At 36.8% G+C, this 23,327-nt stretch overlaps 1 protein-coding gene across 1 annotated transcript in view; it reads left to right on the top strand.

Annotated features, from left to right (window-relative positions):
• Window positions 1-22,827, top strand: part of atp1b3b (ATPase Na+/K+ transporting subunit beta 3b) — a 30,296-nt gene extending 7,469 nt beyond the window's left edge. Inside the window, exons 2-7 of the mRNA XM_082179159.1 lie at window positions 6,990-7,118; window positions 10,187-10,285; window positions 13,388-13,581; window positions 14,145-14,195; window positions 17,258-17,350; window positions 21,828-22,827. Coding sequence (XP_082035285.1) covers window positions 6,990-7,118; window positions 10,187-10,285; window positions 13,388-13,581; window positions 14,145-14,195; window positions 17,258-17,350; window positions 21,828-21,995 — 734 coding nt within the window. The 3' untranslated portion in view covers window positions 21,996-22,827. The remainder of the gene's footprint in view (window positions 1-6,989; window positions 7,119-10,186; window positions 10,286-13,387; window positions 13,582-14,144; window positions 14,196-17,257; window positions 17,351-21,827) is intronic.
• The last annotated feature ends 500 nt before the right edge of the window (window positions 22,828-23,327 follow it).

The raw sequence follows: 23,327 nt of genomic DNA, 5'->3' as shown, positions 1-23,327 counted from the left end.
TTGGCCCGTGTCGTGTCATAGTTAATGGCCTAATATGCAGCTCAAGCATGTCCACTTACAGAAAACAGACGCTTATGGGTGGTGCTCACTTTGTGAGCCACAGTCTCAGTACGGTACCCTAAATTACCCCCACGACACCACCATTCTGCACCCTGGTGTGACGGCACACACCCTCACCCCCCCCGGCCGGCCGGCTGCAGAGAAGTATTTTTATCCCAGCATTCCTCGGCACTGGAGGAGGACGAGTATCTGGTTCTTCGGAGGCTTGGGTTTCTCAACAGCTATAAGAAGCCACTGATAAAGACTTGTCTTGTGGGCTTTTATTGTCTCCTGTCTTTCATTGTGAATCTTACTGTGTCTCATTCATTCACTCTGGGCATCTCTTCTCTCCGTATCTCCATCTCTTTCTTTTATTTCCTGTTAAATTTCCCCCAAATTACAGACAGTTGATTACTATTGACTAGGTTTTTGCCTTACATTTTTACATTTAACGTTACGTTACATACATTTTTAGGTAGTTGTATAGATATTTTTAGTGGCTGTGCTTTAATTAGTGTGCTGATCAAGGAATTCGGTAACAAGTAACATTCCAATTCATCAGACAGGGATAAACAAGTCACTAATAGAGAACATTACAATACTTTAACATCTACATTCATTATTTTTTTGATACTTTGAAATTGTAAAAAAAATATGATGGCCATATTGCCTTTTTTAAGTGATGTGTGTGTATATATATAGTTTACACGACAACGTTTTCAACTAAAAACGGAAATTTTTTTTACGTCTTATTGCCATTTATTTACACGAAAAACATCGTTTTGGGTGCCTGAAGATATTACGTGTTCAGTTTATAGAGTTTCATCGCCATCTAATGGCCTGGCAGCAGAATACAGTGTATTTAGTCGTTTTCACGGATCCGTGTGAATGGGGATCGCTTTGACAATGGTGTCGTCTGTACGTGGAAAAGTCAAAGGAAAAACTTCTCAGTTTTAAGCATATCGTTGTCGTGTAAACAGACACTTAGATACTTAAAGTATCTGCTGCCAATGTCTTGGTGCCAGAAACAAGGTAGGCTTTCAAACGCTACCATGTGTAACAGTGTAACTAAGCGCTCCGAGCACAAAAGACAATGTTTTTGAAGCGTTGATCATTGTAGCCAATGTTGAGCGCCTCAACACAATGGCCAATCAGGGACATATATGTTGAGCATGTGAACGCAATGGCCAATCAGGGACATATATGTTGAGCATGTGAATGCAATGGCCATTGTAATGGTAATTTCAGTACCGAAGTTGGTACTTTTGACAACTCTAGTACAATTTAAATAATAATGTTGAAATGTAAAGAAGAATTTTTAAACGCCATTCAGTTAAAATTCAAACATTGTTTTCATCATTCCTTTTTTTGCTATTTTGTTAGTGGTGAAAGTTTCCTGCCCACAGAATCGCACAGACACTCTAGCAGTGGATCTGTTGTGTTGAAGGCATGTCAGTTGTTGTGCCAGTATTGACCCGGTGAGATCCAGATCTAAACCTAAGAGAGGCATTAGCGAGAACATAGACAGAGATGCAGTGATATAGATTGAAGTGTAAGAGTGAAATGGTGATGAGCTGAGTGGCTTCCTGACAGCAATGACTGGCTACTGTTCTCAGTCATCATGCTAGTCATCACGCTACAGTAGCCAGTCATTGCTGTCAGGAAGCCACTCAGCTCATCACCATTTCACTCTTACACTTCAATCTATATCACTGCATCTCTGTCTATGCTCTCGCTGATGCCTCTTAGGTTTAGATCTGGATCTCAGTCATCGTGCTCCGGTATTGATATCCCTTCTGACTGACTGAGGAGGACTATAATGGTTTATATTTTGAAATAGGAGTTGGAATTGTAAAAGAAGAAGAATGTGTTAATAAAGGAGTGTAAAAATTCCCTCTCCCTCTCCCTCTCCCTCTCCCTCTCCCTCGCTCGTGTTATTGCTCATCTCTCCTCCTCAGCCTTCCCACATCAGCTTCTGGTCAAAGTTCAGAAACGTACAGCATCCCAGCCGTATGTTGGGGTAATATCTGCCAAATGGAAATCTAATGAGAGCCAAGACCACTTAATATCTCTTATAACGCCCATTCCTGAAACTAGCCAACATATTGTACAGGTGTTTTATAACAGGGGAAGTCTTTTTAGGCGTCACATACAAGTAATGTATTATTTTCATTGGCACCCATTTCCAGAATAAACGGCCTGTTTGAATGACATTTCTTCATTTACCTTCACAATCCATTCCAAATCTGTCAGATTTTTTTTTCTTTTTTCTGTAATGGAGCTTAAAATGATTTTGAAAAATCTCTTAATCCATCAATGGGTCTATTCATGATATTTTATTATACTTTAACAGTTCTTTTTCCCTCTGTTTTGAAGCTCAACAGTCTCTGTCCCCATTCACTTTCACTTTGACAGAGACGAAGTTATTATGCAGAATAACTCAACTTGTGGTCCACCTATAAGAAATAATGTAAATTATTTCACACTTCATTTTGGGATAAACCATTCATTGATGACAAGTATTTGAAGCAACCTATATTTTTTATTTATTGGTCAATGACACAAAAGTGACACATAATAATGAGAAAAAATTAACAAAAGTTTAAATTTAATGTCTCTAAAAAAATTCATTGAGAATAATTTTGTACATATGTTTTAAAATATAATTTGCCCTTTCCCTTGATAGTTACATCACATTACATTTTTTTAATGTATTTTCAAGCTAAAAATATTTTGAAAATATAAATTATTAATTCTCGAAGCCTAGGGCAGTAATACCACATGACATTTTACAACTAGCCTTTCCTTGTCATAAAATTGGTCAAATTATCTGATTATACCCTGCCAATCACATTATGCATTTTATTTTATTTTTTTAAAGCAGTTTACAGCTATACCGTGGGAATTTCTTGCTTTTCAACCACGGTAAGAAAAAATCCATACCATCCCAGCCCTACTGATCTCTTGTCAGGTGTTCTCCAAACGTATCAGGCATAGGAGAAAAACTGTTATTTTGGCAAAAGGAGCTTGCAAAAAGGCAACAATTAATAAAAGGGTGCCAATAATTATGGCCAACGTGTTTTGGAGAAAAACATTTAATGTTTTTTTTGTTTTTTTTTTACTTTCAAATTATTTACTTCAATAAAAGGTTGGAGTTTTGCACAAAAAAAAAAATTTGCATGAAAGATCAAAAGGATAAACAATGCAGATTTTATTTTTACAGCCATCTTTGATCATATTTACCAGCGCTGCCAATCATTCTGACCACAACTGTAAAATCAAGACTGTTGTATTATCTTACTTAAAAATAATCATCATCATTTGGGAATTAGAAACATATTAAAAAACACCCCTATAGGCTATATTTCTATATATTGTTTTCCTATGAAATGCATTTTAATTGCATTATTATCCAGGCGAATAAATGAGCGACGTTTCATCAATCCTAATATAGAATTTTCAATTCTTCACGAGTGGAATATTATGAGAGACAGCAGAAAAGCGCAAGTGTGTGTGTGTGTGTGTGCGCATTTCCTTAGGCTAGTGCTGTGCCATCACTAAACTGTCCTCCCCCAGATGCTATTTATAGTAAGAGTCTACCTCAGAGACATCTACAAAGAAGAAATGCATCTATAATTAAACTGAGCTTCTCTCTCACGCTCTTATACACACTGTCCTTTACTTCCCCTCTTTTATCCTTTTACTCTCGCTATTTATATTTCTTTACTTTTCTTCAAATTGTATTTGTTCCCTCACCTCAGACACCCCGTGTTATTCTCTGTATACCTACCAATACCATAGTGTTTCCATGTTTGGGTCGTTTGGACGGGGCACCACTGTGGAATTTTGGGCATTTTGCATGGCATTCCTTGAAGTACCTTTTGAGTACATTTAAAATACCACAGTATATAAACATGGTATTTAAACCGTACTATTGTTTGTATTGAAATGCCATTAATACTGTACCATACTATCACCACAGTACTCTTTTGTAAGGGTTGTATTAAGTCTGCAACATGGTTATTAAAGTTGACTAAAATAAACGTAAATTGAAATATTTAATTTTAAATGTATTATTGTTAATGTTAAATATTAAAATTCTTTAATTTTATTTCAGCTAGTTGCCAAAGAAACATTTCTCATCAAGTTTAACTTGATGTAGTAAAATAACTAAAAGTAATAATAAAAATAAATCAAAAAATAATAAATATGAATTATTTTCATTTAATTCAAAAATGCAGAAAATGTATTATAATATAGTAATATTTAAAATGAATATTTTTCAATAATGCTAAAATAACACTGGTCTGTCCCGCCTTAAGTGAATTATTTGTTTTATTTTGTTTTATTTTTTTTTTAACGTGATTATCTTTTATGTAATTCTATATGCATGTCCACATTGAATCTGAAGCCACAAAATGTGGCAAATATTGCAAAGATTTCCACAGGATTAGAACACAAATAATTCATAAAGTTCTACAAATGCTGTGCCTCTTTAATGTACGTTTTATTATAGATTTTGGCTAATTTATGAATGCTTTCAGCAACCAATACTGTAAGTGTTTAGCTCTATTAAATACACTTGAACACATTTAAATACATTTTACAGGATCATGCAGATTTTCCCTAAAAACCAGCCCAGAAAATGTAATGAAGTCATCAGATTCTGTCTTGGCCAGTCTATATGCACTTTTTATATATACATATGTTTTTTTTTTAGTTTTTTTTTTTTAGCATGAACATTATAGGTGAACATGTTGATTTCTCTGAAGTCTTTAGCCCTTGTTTCACCGCCCCCTGAAGTCTCTGTGCTGTAGACTGTCTCTCGGGCTGTAGTTAGTCATTACTATGTTGTTCTCTGAACGTGCGATTGTAAGTGGGAGAGATGGAGTCATCAAGTTCCTACAATTGTTGTGCTTAATTTGTCACAAATGGATTGCTGGCCAATCTATCACCACCCGGGCGACGACCGCGTGGCCGTCCGAAGAAGCGGTGGCTCGATCGTCTGGCGGAGGATATGCGCGCAGTAAATATCACCACTGATGATGCCCTGACCGTGCCAAGTGGCGAAAAGCATGCAAACAAGCGGACCCTATACAAATATGGGATACACGCTAGGACAGAGAGAGAGGATTGCTGGCCAATTTTTTATTTTATTTTTACTTTTCAAAAATTCAACAGTCCATTTATTTTCAATATCTAGGCAAATTTCAAAAAAATTAAATGTCAAACCAGAATCAAAAGAGTAACTTTTTTTTTTTTTACATTTTCATGACATTTCCTTTAATATATCTCTCAAGTTTCCTGTAGCCTATTTTAATCCAAAATAAAATAAGTAATTTAAAGAGTTTATTTGTTCTAGTTGCAGTGCTTCTACTTGTTTCTGCACATAATGATTCTCATTACATCTCATTCAACTAATTATACAGACTTTTTGCATTAAAGTAATTTGTAGAATTAAGAAACACTTTTTTTTTTCAAATCGAGATCGCGATTATCCCATAATTTAATAGACAAAAAAACAACAACAAAAAAACCATACAATTTACTAGGTTCAAAAGGACAGTTCTTTTTTAAGCGTCTTAAAACATTTTAATGAATGATTCAATGATTTATTCATAAAGATAATTTGTAACTTGATAACTTGTTTCATTACTGAATGAATCATGCGTTTTTCTTTAACGAATCTCTTGAATGAATGATTCAATGACAAATACATTGTATTAACAGTCGCCACCTACTGGCGTAACAATGTAATGATACAATCTTTTTTTTTTTTTTTTTTTTTCGTCATGTTACTTTCAAAAGGTGATTTGTCTTTTGATCGCTTCCATAGACATCAGGATTTGTATCCGAACTATAAACTTTTATCCCAGTACTTCTGTGATAATCTAAATTAATGTAACACATAAATAAGTATACTGTTTGTGAAGCCGTTTCATAACTATACATGACAACTGTTGTCATTTAGGAATAAGATTGCGTGGGTGTTTGAATCGAGATCATGATCTTAGCGATTTATCGTGCAGGTCTTGCTTGAATTGTGAATTATTATTTTATTTTTTTAAGTGTCCAAAAACAATCTTTTTTAAATTGCAAACAAATTATGATTCATTAATATTTATAATATATATACATATTTAGCAAATATTTTTACCCCAAAGCCACGCCAGTAATTTGATCAAGACATCCGCTCCCATCTATTGTTTTGAAGAAAGTCACAATGGCAGAATCCGTAATTGTGCTAAAATATGCTTCATTTTCTTTGTGTAAATATTCTTCCCATTGATTTGAGGTGAAATATGACCCGACCACTCCTTGGTGCCGATCTCCCTTTACATGATTCTCCCACATTAACCGCCATTCATTATTTTTCCACTTCCACTTGTTGACAATGAGCAGATATGTTTGGCCTTTCTCTAAAGCATTCAGCTGTTACATTCCTCATTTTACTATTGCACGGTAAACACAACCCCTCCCCCCCTCCTCCTCCCTTCTGTTCTGACATGTCCTTTTCTAGTTACACTGTATGGAAGTGCAAACTGCCAGAACTAGTTTAATCCACACTGTTGTACTTCTACTAGTTTCAGACCACCAAGCCATCATATGAGCGTGTGAACTTGTCAAACACAGGATCTTTCCTGCTTATTCCTCAGCTCCGGTTGGACGCTTGAGTAACTGACGTTTTGCTCGGTTTATGATTCAGAATGTTTGTGAATCCACTCTTTTTACAACGTTTATCACGTGCTCCATAAATAAAATGTGATGCTTTCCAGATGACACACTCTTAAATGTTCTGTGTTTGTGCTAACCACCGGTTGCTCCAAGTGGGCTTGTTCTGTGACGCTACATGGAAGAGTTATGGGAACAAATTCCCAATACTTTATAGGTTTGGAAAAGAAATTGTGACCATTCTGCCATGTTTGAAAGTGTGTTTCTTCTCTCTGCAGGTCTTATATTACTCTTTTATCTGGTCTTCTATGGCTTCCTGGCTGGAATGTTCACTCTCACCATGTGGGTGATGCTACAGACTCTGGACGATCACACTCCCAAATACAGGGACCGAGTGGCCAATCCAGGTAACAATCCCACAAAATTAAGGTACTATTCTTTGTTGAGCCCCTTTGGAAATGTATGTATTATGCAAAGCGGTACAAATCAATAGAAGTTGTAAACTGAAATTCAACAAGATGCAGCAGTACATTTTTCAAACAGTAGTTTACCGCATTAGCCTGGGAAAACCCAGACAAACTTCCGTCTGGCAAAGAGCCCATTCAAGCCGATTTCTAGTCCGTCCAAATCGAGGCACCAATCAGAAACGTTGAGGCGGGCTTTACACGATGACGATCGCTCTGATTGGTTTTAGCTCCCAGAGGCATTTGAGCGACGTCCGTTGGTGAAGCGCACCAACTTTTAAATGTATTATTATTATTGATTGAAAACACATGAGGGCAGTCTCCATGAAAGACCCACTGGCAGATGAACGTGCTGCTACATTTCTCTCCGAAACGGTAGGAAATTAAATTAGATTTAATAGAGGATTTTAACTGTGAGAAGATGATTGACAGGGCAGTTTACGTGACAGGATGCACGCGACAGATCCGTCCGATAAAGATGAGGAAGTAGTATGTCCCAAAGCTTGCCTACGTTTTTACCTTACCTAAATACCTTTTCTTCACAAAAAGAGTACATACTTTTATGGCGTAGTGTAACTTAGGCGAATTGGGACGCAGCATATGGCTTTACACGATGACGATCGCTCTGATTGGTTTTAGGTCTATCCCAGAGGCATTTGAGCGACGTCCGTTGGTGACGCCCCTTTGGAAATGAGTTATTAATGAAGCTTTGCCAGACCATAACTCAGTTACTACTGGTCTGGTTTTAACCAGGGCTAATGCCACATTGAATATTGTACGTAATTTTAGCAAGGCGCACCGTTTTCTTGCAAATTAAATACGAAACTGAAAGAAACAGAACAACTTTCCAAAATGCAATATGTCTCCATGTAGTCAATCAATCAGTGTTTCAACCACAGTAAGATGTCAATAAAACAGCTTGTCACCTAACATTGCATTTATTTCAAAAAAGCCTTTTTGCCCTGAGAAAAATCGGCATGTACTGTACCTGATATACCCAAAATAATCTATATTGAATCAAAATCGAATCGTGAAATTTGTCAATATCCAGCCCTACTGCACATCATATACTGCAGGACTGTAGTATGCTATTCTGAACATCACCATACACAAAAAAAAATGGCTTGGTGCACCTTTGTTTTTGTTTTTTAAATAATGCTGTGCAGTTTAATTAGTATAAATTATATGTAACTTTCATAACAGGTTAGTTGTACATGAGGAAGTTTTATTGGGGAATGTAGAGGGCTTCTAAATCAGTTCTATTGCGTAAAACCGTAGATGACAGAGACAAAATACTTTATCTACTTGTATATACACCTGCATTTTAATCTCTTAAAGCAAAGCTGTCTATTATCACAGCAAGCCTCACATGTGAAACGGTCTATCACACCATATTTGATCATTTTGCAATGCATATCTCTGTGAAACCACTGTTTATTAAAAAAGTGCCTTTTGTTTTCTTTGCCTTTGTTTTCTTTTTGCGTGCGTGTGTGTGTATACATTATATACTGTACTAAGATATGGTCACACTTTAGATTAGGGTCCAATTCTCAACGACTTTTGCCTCAAACTCCTAATTACTTATTAAACATATATATATATATATATATATATATATATATATAGAGTGAGAGAGTGTAGACACAGAGACAGACTGGCCAAAAATGATGCTTGCACAAATAAACAAGGGTGACAAGGTTAGGGTTGGCGGAAACTAAATGGTGAATGTTCAGTGGATCCTGATCTGACTTTTAAAGCCCTAATAAAGGCAAGAATTAGAGCAGAATTTCTCTCTCTCTCTCTCTCTCTCTCTCTCTCTCTCTCTCTCTCTCTCTCTCTCTCTCTCTCTCTCTCTCTCTCTCTCTCTCTCTCTCTCTCTCTGTGTGTCTGTTAGTAGTACATTTGTATATTATATACTGCACTATTTATACAGGTAGGCTAAATAAATGTGTGATCATACTTGAAATATTTCAGTGGATTAATAACACATTCTAAGACTTATTGATCTTCTCACGTAGTTACTGGTTCTGAAGTGACTTGAGATTTATAAATCCTTCTATATACACACATTTTGACATTGAAAGTAACGGAAAAGACAGAACTTGCATTAGAGGTGCCATTTAGCTGGTGTGATTTATTCAGTGCTATTTTTATCATTACCTCTATTACAGTCAGAACACACAACACCAGTCTCAGCAGTGTTACACATCATCCATTAGCCTCCCACGCTCTCACACACACACACGGTCGTACACTGTACAGCCCCCACACACTTGTGTACAGTGGTTGCGATGAGTGCTCCAAATCCATCCTCTCTCTCAATTATGAGCGCCGTTAAACCCGGCAAGTGAAACGCTCTCTCACTCACTATCATTCATCCTTCCCCAAGTGTCAATTTATTCCTCCCACTGATCTTTTTTTTTCGTACCTCAGCTCCCCCCACGTTTCTCGAGATCTTTTAGTAACAGAATGTTCTCAGTACAGACACAGTTGGACATCATTTCAGACAAGTTGCAGTTTAGTGTCTCCAATTATCAGTGCATTGAATGTTCCAAGCAAGATTTTGAGTGTTAATGATCACAAATGCGCATTGATTACGAATCTGAGGTGTCCTGATACAATAATGATATACATTTCCCAATGAGCACACATAGAGTCAGATGTCTTTTGAAGGTTTGCACCATTTTGAAAGCATATTATGCTGTCATATTTTTATATGGACATATTTTTAAGACATAAGCCTTAAATTCCCACATGGAATTTATAATTCAAGGAGTAGTGGAAATAATTACCTTAAACTCCCTTCTAAAATGTCTTAGTGAATATCATTATTAGTAATTGTTGGCTAGAAATGGGCATTAACTGGAAAACATATTTGAAAAGTCAAGTTTTGCAGAGTGTCAACACTCTAAAAATGCACATATTGAATCAATGTATTGGGCACATATATGTGCTCTAATCTGCATTAAATTTGTATGATGTTTATCTGCATGGCATATTTTTGTCCTCAGGGCTGATGATTAGGCCGAGGTCCTTGGAAATTGGATTTAACCGATCCATTCCCCAGCAATACAGCAAGTATGTGCAGCACCTGGAGTCGTTCCTGCAGCGTGAGTATCAACGCTCCAAGTACCTTACCTCTAGACATATTTGCCTTGTAAAGGTATAAAGTGATACTGAACATAGCACCACCTGAACCTAACCAGATAAATCAGAGGATACTTTAACCCCCCCCAGAACCAGCTAACATTATCCATGTATGGCAGGCAATGGGTGGATAAAATAAATGTTTGCAACAAATCATATTAGGAGGATATTGTTAATAGAGCCAGATTTTAGATAAAATAATGACATTTTTACTAACATAGGTGTTTTTGTTACACTATTGCTCATCAAGGTCATATTTGGGACAAGCAACCGCTACACTTAAATTGTTAGATTTTGCTGTATTTGGCCGAGCAGTGGTTTGGATGGCTCCCCAATGTATTAGATTTCACCAATGCATAAAATAAGTAAGCTTGACCAGAGTTCTTGTGGGGAGAATAATTTATTGAAGGTTTGTAGTGTAGCAGTCCTTCAGCAGCGATGTTAGCATGTCACCCTTCAACAATCTTATCCCAAAGTTTTGTCTGTGAGACAGAGCTTTATACATGAAGACAAATGTGCTACAAACAATAGAAAACTGTTAGGGCCTCCCATAGGAGATCGATCTACTCTGTGCAATGCTGTTTCTTTGTCATTCACACCAATCAATCTGTGGGCCATACACCTGTATGGGCCATTCAGTTTATATAGGCCATACACCTGTATGGGCCATTTGGTTCACACCTTTACAGATACAGATAGAGTTGATTACATCTGAGACACAGTAACAATGTAAATGCATCTGACTAAAGTTAACTGAAAATACACATCATCTTTCAGTAATCAGGAGGAGGTGGCGTAGTCAGATATTTTGCAAGACAATAAGAGGACTTAAAATCCATCATAATATAAAAGGTGTATTAGGAAGTGGCCTAAATAGTGAAATGTTTTCAGTTTCTTTTGATTTGCTTCTCTCAATACATAAACCTCTCAGATAATGTCCCCCTTGTGTAGCCTCTGTCTGGATGGTTTGAATGTGATCTTCGTAATACTCCCATTGCTGATGGTTAAATGTGCTTGAATTTGCACAAATTGTTCTCAGCTGTATGCGATCACCACCCCACTTGAGGACGTAGAACTTAAAGGCTGCATCCGGAAACGTTGGCAGCTGACTTGTTGCCTCACTGCCTTATCAGGCAATGACTTTGTAGGCAGTGTTTGCGCATGAAGGTACCTCACGAAACCGATTTCGGACACACTTCTGAGGCAGAATAACAGTTTAATGATCTACAACAAAATAGAGCGAACTTTGGTGACAACCAAGCAAATATTTAATTTCCACGATGGTAATTTCTAAAAGTAAAAGTGGAAAAAGTTGGTCAAAAACGTACATTTACACACATGCTGTCCACCAACCGCAACTTTCAGACACCATCTTTATTTTTTAGCTTAACGGTCACATAATTGAAAGCACAGGATTGTGGGATATTCAAGGCAGTGAAGGATACATCTATGCTGCCTTCAATCAGATGAAGGTATCTCAGGAGACAGGAAGTGAAGCTAACATTGGATTTGGACATGCCTTGATGCCTTCATACCTTGCTCCGAAAGGGGCGTTCACACTACATTTTTCGTTCCATTGACTTCCATTCATACACATGCGAATGCGTCAGGCCACAGACGCAAGCTCATGCAAAAAGTTTTTTTCTGCGGTCAAAAGTTCAAGTTTGGTGAACATTGAGCCGCGAATTTGCATCACGTGAAGACGTGTGACAAGTAAAAGATCAATACATCACGGCATGACCTTTTAGCTGAATTAATTCAACAATATCTTTGCTGTAAAGTCGAGTAGATAAAAAAAAAAAAAAAAAAAGATTTCAGTTTATTACTATTGTTATAAGTTAAATTTTGCATGCTCATAGTCTAGTGTGACCATGGCTGGAGGCAGCATTTTTCAGCTTTCGGACATGCTGCCAAAGTCTTACTTAAATAGATCACTAATGATCTAATACATTAGTCATGAGTGACTCATTTAAGGACCCCATGCAATCAAAATTGGAGTCTTGTGGCTTTAAGTCAATTAGTTTTAAGGTTATCTAGATGTTAGTTTTAGGAGATACACTGAAGTAGAAGTGTTTCTACTCTGGGAAAATGGACCAGAAATATAAATGACATCATCTGCTGCTCAGAGGCATTTAGACTAGCATTAGCAATAGCAAATCATGGTTCAGTGGTTTGTTTGATGCTATGTTCAATTATCTTGCTTGCTAAAAGTGCAAAGATCACCTCTTGAAGTCACAATTCCAACTTCTACTCTTTTGGAAATCCACAACTGTGATTTTAGTCGAGATGAGCAGGATCCAGGTCCGTGGTTAATGACAAACATGACATTCATTTTAGAACTAAAAGTCAATAAGTTCCTCCATTACATTGTTAAACCCTGTTTCGAAAATATGTGCAGAAACTGGTGTGTAAAACATGCCCTGCATTCGAATATGCCTACTTCCATACTATATAGTTTAGGGTAAATGTTTGACATGAGTATTCACAGAAGTTTATAGTATTTAGAAAACCTCCTACTTCTGACGAGATTCTGAACTGTGCATCTGATGGACATTTTACTATCCCTTTAGCCCAAAGGAGAGGAGTTGTGAAGTGCCGTAGGTCATATGACAAATCAGACATGGCGGATGTAGTATGTCTGGATTTCATTACCATATAGAACATACTTTTAACAGTCATAAAGTTCTTTACTCATCAAATGTGATGCCTACTGGGTGCTAAAGACAACTATGATTATTTTTCTTATGTTAAAGTTGGTCTCAAGTAGAAATGTCCCAATTCTGACCTTGATTTTAAACTAAAACTATTAGCAGTTCAAAGAGCAGTACAACTTTTGATATGTCTTTCCTCAACTGGACATATCAAACAGGGAATGTTGCGCTTCTCAAACCATTTTGGGGGGGCTTTTAAGCTCTTATTTGGAGCACTCAAAGACTTCCAAATTGGCCACACTTGTAGACAAGAAAAAACGTCTCCCAACCACACAATTGTATCAAACTACTGTTGATGATTTTCAGCTCAGCACCGTTATCTCACTATCTGTTCTCTCTCTTTTGTTACTTCAGCGTACAATGACTCGCTACAGGATGGGAACCAGATCTGTACCAAGGGGGAGTACTTTGAGCAAGGTGATGATGTTGTTGTGGAGAAGAAGGCCTGCCAGTTCAAGAGAAGTTTTCTACGACAGTGCTCTGGACTGGCTGATAGCAATTTTGGTTATTCAGAGGGCCAGCCATGCATCCTAGTCAAGATGAATCGAGTGAGTCACATGTTTTTACGTGCTTCCCAGTAAAAGGTACCTACTGGTGAAAACGCAGGCTAGCTGTTAGCATATGAAGACTTCAGATGCAAAAGCCTCCAAGTCCGTCTAAAGTTTTTGTTTAATAATATTACATTTTTTATCAGGCTCCTATGTATAGGTTTCTACCCAAGTACTGGCATTTCTGAATGGGCTGAGGCTGGGATTTAGTGAGTTTGAAGTGAAAGTATTTGATGAACGGAGATGTGCGTAGAGCATTCACTCAATATTATGTCATTTTTGGCAGAGGTGGCTTTTAGAGGCTTTTGCATCGGAGGTCTTCATATGTTCTCCAGACAAATTGAGCCATGGTGCTCATGCATGGACAAAAACTTCCAAAATTGTTGTATTGTAATTGCATCTCAGAAATTCATCACTTCCCCTTTGAAGAATGAGAGACCAGACTTGTTTATACATTTCTGTGTTTCATTAGTTCGTCAACTGAAGTGTTATGCTGTTGTGGAAGTAGTCGGATCATTATCTAAGGATGTTTGTTCAGTGTATATGTTCCTTATCCTTTGCAGGTTATTGGGCTTAGGCCAAAAGGAGACCCACGTATCAGCTGCGCAGCCAAGGTAATTCCTACATCATACATTGTATACTAGCTTAAATGTGTACAATATTAGGTGTAACGTGGTTTCACCAAGTACAACATGTTCCTGGGTCAACATCTTTGTTGATCCTGGAACAACATTCCAATCAACCAATCAGATTTGAGGGACAAGTTTACGGTTTATGTCAAGTTACAAGTAGGCCTATAACCAGGGTTAGTTGCTTCTACATCAGTGTTATTCACCTATCATTACCCTCTGATTTTAGGGATACGTTTTGGGTCGGGTTAGGTTTAGGGGTAGGGATATGGATGAGGCTTAATTTTTCAGACAGAAAAGCTGTTCCGTGATCAACAAAATAGGTTGATCCAAGAACATGTCTTATTTGGCAGAATCACAGTGACGACAATGTCAGGATGAGTGTATCATGATGGTGCGAGTCTGAATTAATGTGCTTGTTTCCCATCTTGGGTTTTCACACATCTGTTTGTATCTGGTCTCTCTCCACGCTGCCTATAGGGTCAGCAGTATTAATGGTGGGTAAGATGTTGGGCCCCCCTCCCTTCCCATTGTTTCCCCAGGGTCCTTGTCCCGGGCCTTTTCCATCTCTTTGCTGCCTCTCTCCTGTACTGCTTTGTCTATGGTGCTTTTAACTGCCCTCTTTCTAGAAATGATGTATACCTTCAGATCCCCCAGCCATTGAGAAGGAAACGCATAGTGTCTTGGTAGAACAACCCTAGCGGTGGGTCCTTCCACACCATAGGCACCCATGTTTATTCCTGATATTAACATCTGATTCGAATAATTCAATCACAAGATTTCCGTATACATCTAGCATTAACATGCAAATTGTGGAATGCTTTTAAACTAAGGGTGTACGTCATTGCGTGTTCATTTTCGGGCATAGTGAAGACATTTCCAATCTGTCAGTTGTTTTCTTTTAGCGCTGACTTAGCAGGCAACCCTTTATTGGTGGAAGGGTAGCATGTTAGGTGGTTTGCTCAGCCATACTTTGGGGACCAGGGGTATCCCATCATGCTCCACGAGGGCCGCTTTCCTGCAGAGTTCAGCTCCTGCCTGGGAGTTTCTAGTGATCCTGAAGCCCTTGATTAGATGGTTCAGGGATGCTTATTTGAGCTAGTGATCAACTCTACTGAAAGGTGGTCCTCCAGTAGGATAAGACACCCTTAGTCCAAGGTATGGCTACGCAACGAGCATATTAAGGTCTATTAGCAGAAGGTTTGCTACACTTGACATCGTATTCTGGTCAGAAAGGATCAACTTGTATAGGAAGGGACCAAATTATGACATGTAAACGAACAAACAGTTTTTTACATTGACAATATCCTGTCTACTTGCTACTAAGTGCTCACACCAAACTCAAAATATCTTGATGCCATGAACCAGGCAAAACCCTGTGATTTAGTTCAGATTTGATGCCTTGAACCAGGCAAAATCATCACTATTCACTGTAGCAGCCGGTTACCTTGTAAACATGACAGCTCTTTAGGGTTGTTCAGGCCACATTAATGTTTACATTACAAGTGCTTATTGAGCACTTATTTTTGGATCACCATATCAGGTGTAAACAGTTGCTATTGGGAATCTACCACACATAAGTTAAATGTGTTTGGGTCAAATTCATGGTTTTTCCAGGTATTCCAATTGATTTTATTGACATAGTAATATTTTTTTTTCCCTTGCAAAACATTGCCTTTTGACCTCAGAAACCTCTTACGAATTCTTACGAACACGTCCACAAACATCTAACCGATATCAGGCACGAGTTATGCAATGTTGGACCCATTTCAAACACTTGTTTGCTTCCTTGACGTAGTTCTTTGCTGCAGATGTGAGCCGTTCCTATCAGACCTGCACTGTTTTTGACTCGACTCCCATGAGAACTTCTTTACTGCCCCTTATCTTTTAGTCATTCTTGTACCTCATGACTTCTCTGAGAGCTCTCACCCGTGTGACCCTTGAAGGTATACAGTGGACACAAGGAAGTGCTCTCTGCTCCTTCAGGAACTCTCTGTCCTCTGAACTTTTAACGCTTTTGCTAAATTATGCTGATAATTCTGCTGTTTCTATCTTGCCATTTCTTACTAAACAAACTTCTACAAATAGTCCTTGCAATGTTTCACTGGGACTTTCACACAAGAAAAGCCATTGCGTTTTTGACGTTAACTTTTCCAGTGATAATACCACATCTGTTAGCGCACAAGCAACTGTGTTTGGTGTTTTACACATTTTGATACCACCCCTTATCAAACAACTATTGTGAAAATATAGTGAATGCACAGTAGTGGTCATTCATAAATTGTAAACAGATTATTTTTACATAAATTGTAGTATCGAACAGGAGTAAAGTGAATTTCTCTAACAATTTCTAGTTTGCGTTGAATGAATGCTGTATATTTACAGCCAAAGCAGTTTGTGTGAAAGCAACGAATGAAACTCTGCACTTTTTGAGCTTCTGTGCTGATTCTTAATAATTACATTCTTTATTTGAATTTGATTATTAAATCATGAATCATGGTTTGTAGTCGTTTGATGCTTTAAAATGACTAACTTAACACCTTTTAGTGTTTTTATGATCTTCTTTTTCGTTGGACTTACGCTGTCTGCAAGCATGCATCACTTTGACCTTTCTCTAGATATACAGCCATTTCAAAAGCTTACGGCTTCCAGCATATCATCTCATTCGGTTCACTTAATGAAAGATGAACCGATTGCTGAATGCACATTAGGATCAGAACCTTGCAACTGTTCCTGAAACAGTTTGTTGCTTCCTGCTACTGCTGGATGGACTGCGAGCAGAGAGTTATGGATTCATGCGTTCATATACAGTACATGATGCAAAATCCTGTCTGTATTGTATGAAAGGTTGTTCTGTGTGTGTGTGTAACATGCTTTATGAAATATCTAATGTCTTTGTGCATTTGAAGAGGGTCTTATTTTTCCTTGTCATCAGTTTGAGTGATGTGAGGGCAGTCTGTTGCTACTGGCAACTGCTCATGAGTCACATGACACATTGTCTATGAAGTGCAGCAGTGTGATCTCACCCTTTGTCGTCGTGTCTCCAGGTACAGAGAGAAACTCCCCTGCAGATGCAGTATTTCCCCACTGAGGGCATACTGGACAAGAGTTACTACCCCTATTATGGCAAGAAATTGCATGTGAGTACAATGCAGCTAGATCACAGTGTTTAAATGTGGAGATGCACAATATAGTGGTGACCATTGTCAGAATAAATAATGTGAAAAATATGACATGTATAAAATATAAATATATTTGACATATTTAAAAAATATAATAAAATATAAATGTAACTTTTAATGAATTCTTGAATTTTATTATGAATGAAAATGAATTATTTGATGTATAGAAAATGTATACATCTTTCATATAAAATATTTTAATACGTTTTAAAGTGTAATGTATGAAAATATAGACGTATACAAAAATATGTCATATAAAATTGATTTTAAATGAACTGGTCTGATTGTTCCTTTAATGGGAGATGTAAAAATAAGGGCTTGTTTTTTATGTATTAAACATAAAATATACATATAATATTTATTTTATAAATGTAAATGTGTATATATTTTTTAATATTATATGTATATTTTATATGTAGAAATGTAAACAATTGTCACTTATATATTATTTTAATGTTTAAATAAAAAAAAAACATTCTTTGCATATTTGATATATAGAAAATATATAATCTATAATATAAAATGCATATTTAAAAGTATTTACATTTTAAAGTGTATATTCTATGTACAGAAAATATATAAAATAAATGATGATTGGTATTTTGATTGTGCTGTTAATGGGAGAAGTCATTTTTAAGGAATAAACCCAAATATTTAAAAAAGAAAAAAAAAATTATAGACGTTTTACACATGTATCAAACAAAAATATAAGAATTTAGTCTATTTATTAGGATTAACCTCTTGAGATGTACAGTCTCATTTTCAAGGGGGCCAAACGCAACACAATCACAACGTAATAACAGAAACAAAACATAAAATACAATTATCAGTACATAAACAACAAAACAAAACAAAAATATTACACTACCAAGTTACCAGAATAGTCAATAATGAATGTACAACAAAATATAATGATCAGTGAATATAAGTGTAAATGAACATCAAGTATAAAACAAGAAATAAATAAAAAAACAACCAATAAATAAATAAAAAAAAACAACCCAAAAAAAACGTAAAATAAGATGACAAAGATTGTTTAAACGACTGAAATGATGTACAGGATCTGTAATGTCTGCAGGTAAATTATTCCAGTCTATTTGGGCTTTAAATATAAAAGTGTTTTTTTGTGCATGAGGAACAAGGAAATGCGTCTGGGAAGAATGTCTAACTTGGTAGTTTAAAGAAAAAGGTACAAAGTATTGTTTTACATGACTGAGATAATTAAAGTAATATTATAAATTGAAGCCAATGAATGTCTTCTATGAGCATTGGAGTGCATCATGCATTATACAGAGTAAAAAAACAACATCCCAAAATGATTCTGGCAAAGATTATTATACGCTGTGTTAATCGAAACGACATCTAATTTAGATGCTGTTTTTTTCTTCTTCTTCTTTATTTATTTATAAAGGGACCATGTACAATTTTTCACCAACATAAATATTTCCATTTCATGCATTGTACCGGATTTAGCCAAAGGCAGATTTTCATCCGTAGTCCCCAGGCAGGTCAACACTAACATACAATTACACAGACAATACCTATGTGTTCACATTCAATAAAAACATGCATTCACACACATACCGGTACTATCAGGGCCAAAAAAAATAAATAAATTAAACTGAGTTTTTTCAGTTTTTTTATAAAAAAATAATAATATTGAGTTTCGCGTGCGCACGCGTTACAATTTCTGGTTTGGTTATAGTGTCATTACTACAAATGTGTTCATTAAGTTTTGTTTTGTAGAAAGCCTTTGTTTAAAGTGAATTTCATTTTGTATAAATTGTATCTTAATTTTAATAATTTTTTCATCAACCAATTACCTGTATTTAATAAATGAGAGGCAAATATATAGCAGACAATATAATCATGGAGGCGCCGGCGCGGTCACTTGCATTGCACGTGAACTGGAGCGCATCTCATCATAAATTAACCGAAACTCAGTGTATGCCTCACATACATGAGAAATACATCTGAAGATAGCTTGAAATGTCTTTAAACGAAACAATTCAAAAAGAAAAGAAATGGGCTACTCTCTGATTATGTAATCCATGATGTGGGACCTGATATTCATTTATGTGATATTCATGCTTTTTTTCTTACAGTAAAGCACAGTCCACAAACAATCTCAAATGCAAACTCCCTATAATAAGACAAATCTCTAGAGGCATGCTCCAAGCACACTCTCATCTCATCCCTTTTCCCACATTTGTAGTAATGACACTATAACCAAACAGGAAATTGTAACGCGTGCGCACGCGAAAAGTTTCTCGTGCGCACACGAAAGTCCGTATTATTATTTTTTTTTTGCAAAGGTCCCCTCAGGGGCTCCGTAATTTACAGAGTTGGTTCGATAAAAAAAAAAAAAATTTAACTTCAATTTAAAGCTACACTGTGTAATTGTTTTAAGTTGATTCTTAGCAAAAAACACTTTGTTCTTTCAAAATGATATGTGCTCATTAATGTGTAATTACTTCTACCAGCTAATCAAGTATTCTCGTAAGCATAGAATCTGCCATTTAGAATACATACGAGCGAGTCCATAGGCGTAATTTGCGGGTGGGACATGTCCCCACCACTTTTTGCCAGGGTTGATATTGTCCCCACCACTTTTTAAAACATCTCTCGGCACGAATGTACCAATTCTACAAATAAATAAAACATCCCCAGTTAACTGGCAGAGCATTCATTTCGTTCGTTTTTTAAATAAGAGACGATCTAGAGCTGAAATGTGTTTTTTTTTAAATCAAGTGATCAAAGTGCTCGTTGCCGCTGCGATCAGAGGCGCGGATACAGTGTTCTCTTGTGTGCCACTGTCTTCACTCGACGCGCGCTTCAATCCGTTGCGGATACTCTCTATTCGTTCTGGTGAAATCACAAAACATAATGCACACAAACGTGTCCATGCTTGATATACAACCACTGATGAACATAATCGGTTTTGATGAGAAAAAAAAACTATACGAGAAAAAAAAAAACTATACGAGTGCGGATTAGAACCCAGAACCTCTGACACGCTTAGCGAAAGTTCTACCACTGGACCATTAAGGTACATATATCTGATTTAGCATTGTATTAGCAACCCCCACCCAACCTGTCCCACCCACTTTTTAAAACCAAGTTACGCCACTGAGCGAGTCGCTCGAATGGCGGAAGCCATGTTGCGCCTCCATCTTGAAAATACATTAGCCAAAGAGGGACATACCTGTAAATTCAAGCTTCGCCTTTCGCGTTTTTACACGCAGTGGCACCGTGACGAATGCGAGGGAGATTACTCGTGACTGCCGGCAGATTTGAAATAATACGGCCACCGTAGGAGTTAAAACGCCCTCGGAAGGGGAGGGGCTTGAAAGTAATGTTCAGTTGGTAGTCATAAACAATTTCACCGCTAGATGGGAGAAAATCCTAACCAGTGTAGCTTTAAAAAGACCAAGAGCTTTACACCCTTTTATATCCTCTGGTAGGGTATCCCACTGATTAGCTTTCAATGCGAAAGACGATAGTCCAAATGCAGAACGACGAAAGGGAGCCAGACAATTACTCATGGATGATAATCTGGTAGATCTCACAGAGTTTTCAGAGCGAAAATGAACAAAGTCACATAATACAGAAGGAGCCAAGACATTTAAGATTTTATAAACCATACACAAACTTTAAAATAGTCTAAAATTGTCAAAGTTCAAAAAATTATGTTTCTCTATGATCCTACAATAATGAAAATGTTTTTGTTTTTTTTATCAAAAATGTGTAATGTTTGTTTATATAGGGATTTTAAGGGTTTAATCAGTTTCACCAGTTTGACCCCAACATGTCAGACAGTAAGACATGTGAGGGGAGAAAGGATTGTAGTATGCATAAAAGTCTTTGCTACATCAACAGAGAGACATTGTCTTATTTGTCTAAAATTTGCCAAGTTATATTTAATATTCCTCACCATTTTCTTTACATGTTTTTTAAAACTGAGATCTGAGTCCAATATTATGCCAAGATAATTTAACTTGTTAACTATTTTATCTTTTCCCCATTAATAAACATCAAATTTAACATTTGTTTTTGAGAAAAAGTTCTCACATGTGTAAAAATAACCGTATCATCAGCATACATCTGTGCTTGTGTCCCTTCACACTGTTGCAGGAGATCATTAATATACAGACTAAATTTAAAAAAATTCTACGAAAGATCGATGTAAAATACTAATTCCAAAGTTGACTTTGTGTAAAACATGATTATGTGATTTGGTTTAGAATCAAGCCATACACCAAGATATTTAATAGTATCTTCTTTACATGATCGAACACAAGAACAAGTTCTGGGTTTGTTCAAGTTCTAGGAAAGTTTGTCTAGAACCAAAAATCATAATATAGGTAATCATCACCATATTTAATTATTGCCGAGTTTCTTACCATATTTTTCCAATTTTTGTGGTCTCCACCAGGCGGGTTACGTCCAGCCCGTTGTAGCCGTGAAGCTTCTGCTGGCTGAGGAAGACTACAACTCTGAGCTCATCATCGAGTGCAAGGTGGAGGGATCGGACCTGATCAACAACGACGAGCGCGACAAGTTCATGGGCCGGGTCACCTTCCGGGTCAACGTGTCCAAGTAGCCTGGACCAATCCCCGGAGACGCACGATGTCAGTTCCTCTCACTCAAACCCGGTCCCTTCTCATGTTTATCACGTACACCTCGTCCCCCGTGTGGCGTCCTGCGAGTTTAAATCAGGGTCGTACTGCGAATGCTCGTCTAGGGTCCGGTTTAAAACTCGTCCTGGATTACAGTGTAGTTCGATGCATGCAGACCTCCTCTGGCCCTGTGTCAGGGTTGGGAAAGTGTGTGGATGTGTGACGTTATTTAAGGTTTTAGGACTTATTTCTCATCAGAACCACCCTTTTATCCAAAAACACCCCACTGGAAATGAAATGCAAAGGTAAAAAAAAAAAAAAGAAAGTCACATTGATTCTCCTCCGACGCCTCCCCGTAAGAGAGAACCTAGTGTCATCGTGTAGTAAGTATAGGGACCTGTAAATAGATGCATCAACACATGATGTGCTCCCCTCATAGTACTGTTTAGCCTGCCGTGTGTCTGTGTGTGTGTGTGTGATGTGAAGCCTCTATGTACATATTTAATGGATTTTAAACACTTTTTCCTCTGTCATTGCTCTCACTTTGTCTGACTGCTGTAAGAAATCAAGAGTATGAAATTATATAATAGCTGTAATTTAAGATTATTGAGAAATTAAAAAAAAAAATTGAGGGGGGAGGGGAGGGAAAACACCAAAAAAACATCATCTATATCAAACCTTGTTTGAAAACCCGTCCACCATCTGAGGGAAGTGATTATTTTTTTTTTAAACCTCTGCAGAAACTGTTCTTTGTGCAGACGCCTTACGATCTGTATGAGTTTAAAAATCTTGAAATAAAAGTGATTTTAAACAAAGGTTTGTTTTGGCTGAATCGAGTGTTTTCTTCATCGAGATGCTGAATTCCTACATGTGGAAGTCGTGGAAATTCATAACCGCAAATAATTAACTTCATGTATTTTTAACTTGAAAATGAAATGTTAAAATGCAAGTCAAGATGATAAAAGTTGTACATTAATCCTGCTATCATTGAGTGAAAAAATATATATAATTGGAAAAAAAGCCATTTTTGGATTCTTTGGATAATATAGTTGGATAATGGTTAATGCGTCCTTGTAGAATAAAAGTACTTTTTTTATTTTATATATATATATATATATATATATATATATATAGCTGACCTTAAACTTGATAAGTAGTGTATAACTGCTCATAATTCATAAATATGACATGTTAAAATGCAACATGAGATGGCAACCTTTTCAGAATAATCCTGCTACCAATCAGAAAACTAATTATTTGTCAATATGTACTCTTAAAAGCAATAGAAATAAATGGCTATTTAAATGTTTAATCCT

The sequence above is a fragment of the Leuciscus leuciscus genome (genome assembly GCF_965113295.1).
Source record: "Leuciscus leuciscus genome assembly, chromosome: 9".
In the NCBI taxonomy this organism is placed as follows: domain Eukaryota; kingdom Metazoa; phylum Chordata; class Actinopteri; order Cypriniformes; family Leuciscidae; genus Leuciscus; species Leuciscus leuciscus.
Note: the sequence above shows the minus strand (reverse complement) of the source record. Positions and strands in the feature narration are given on the sequence as shown.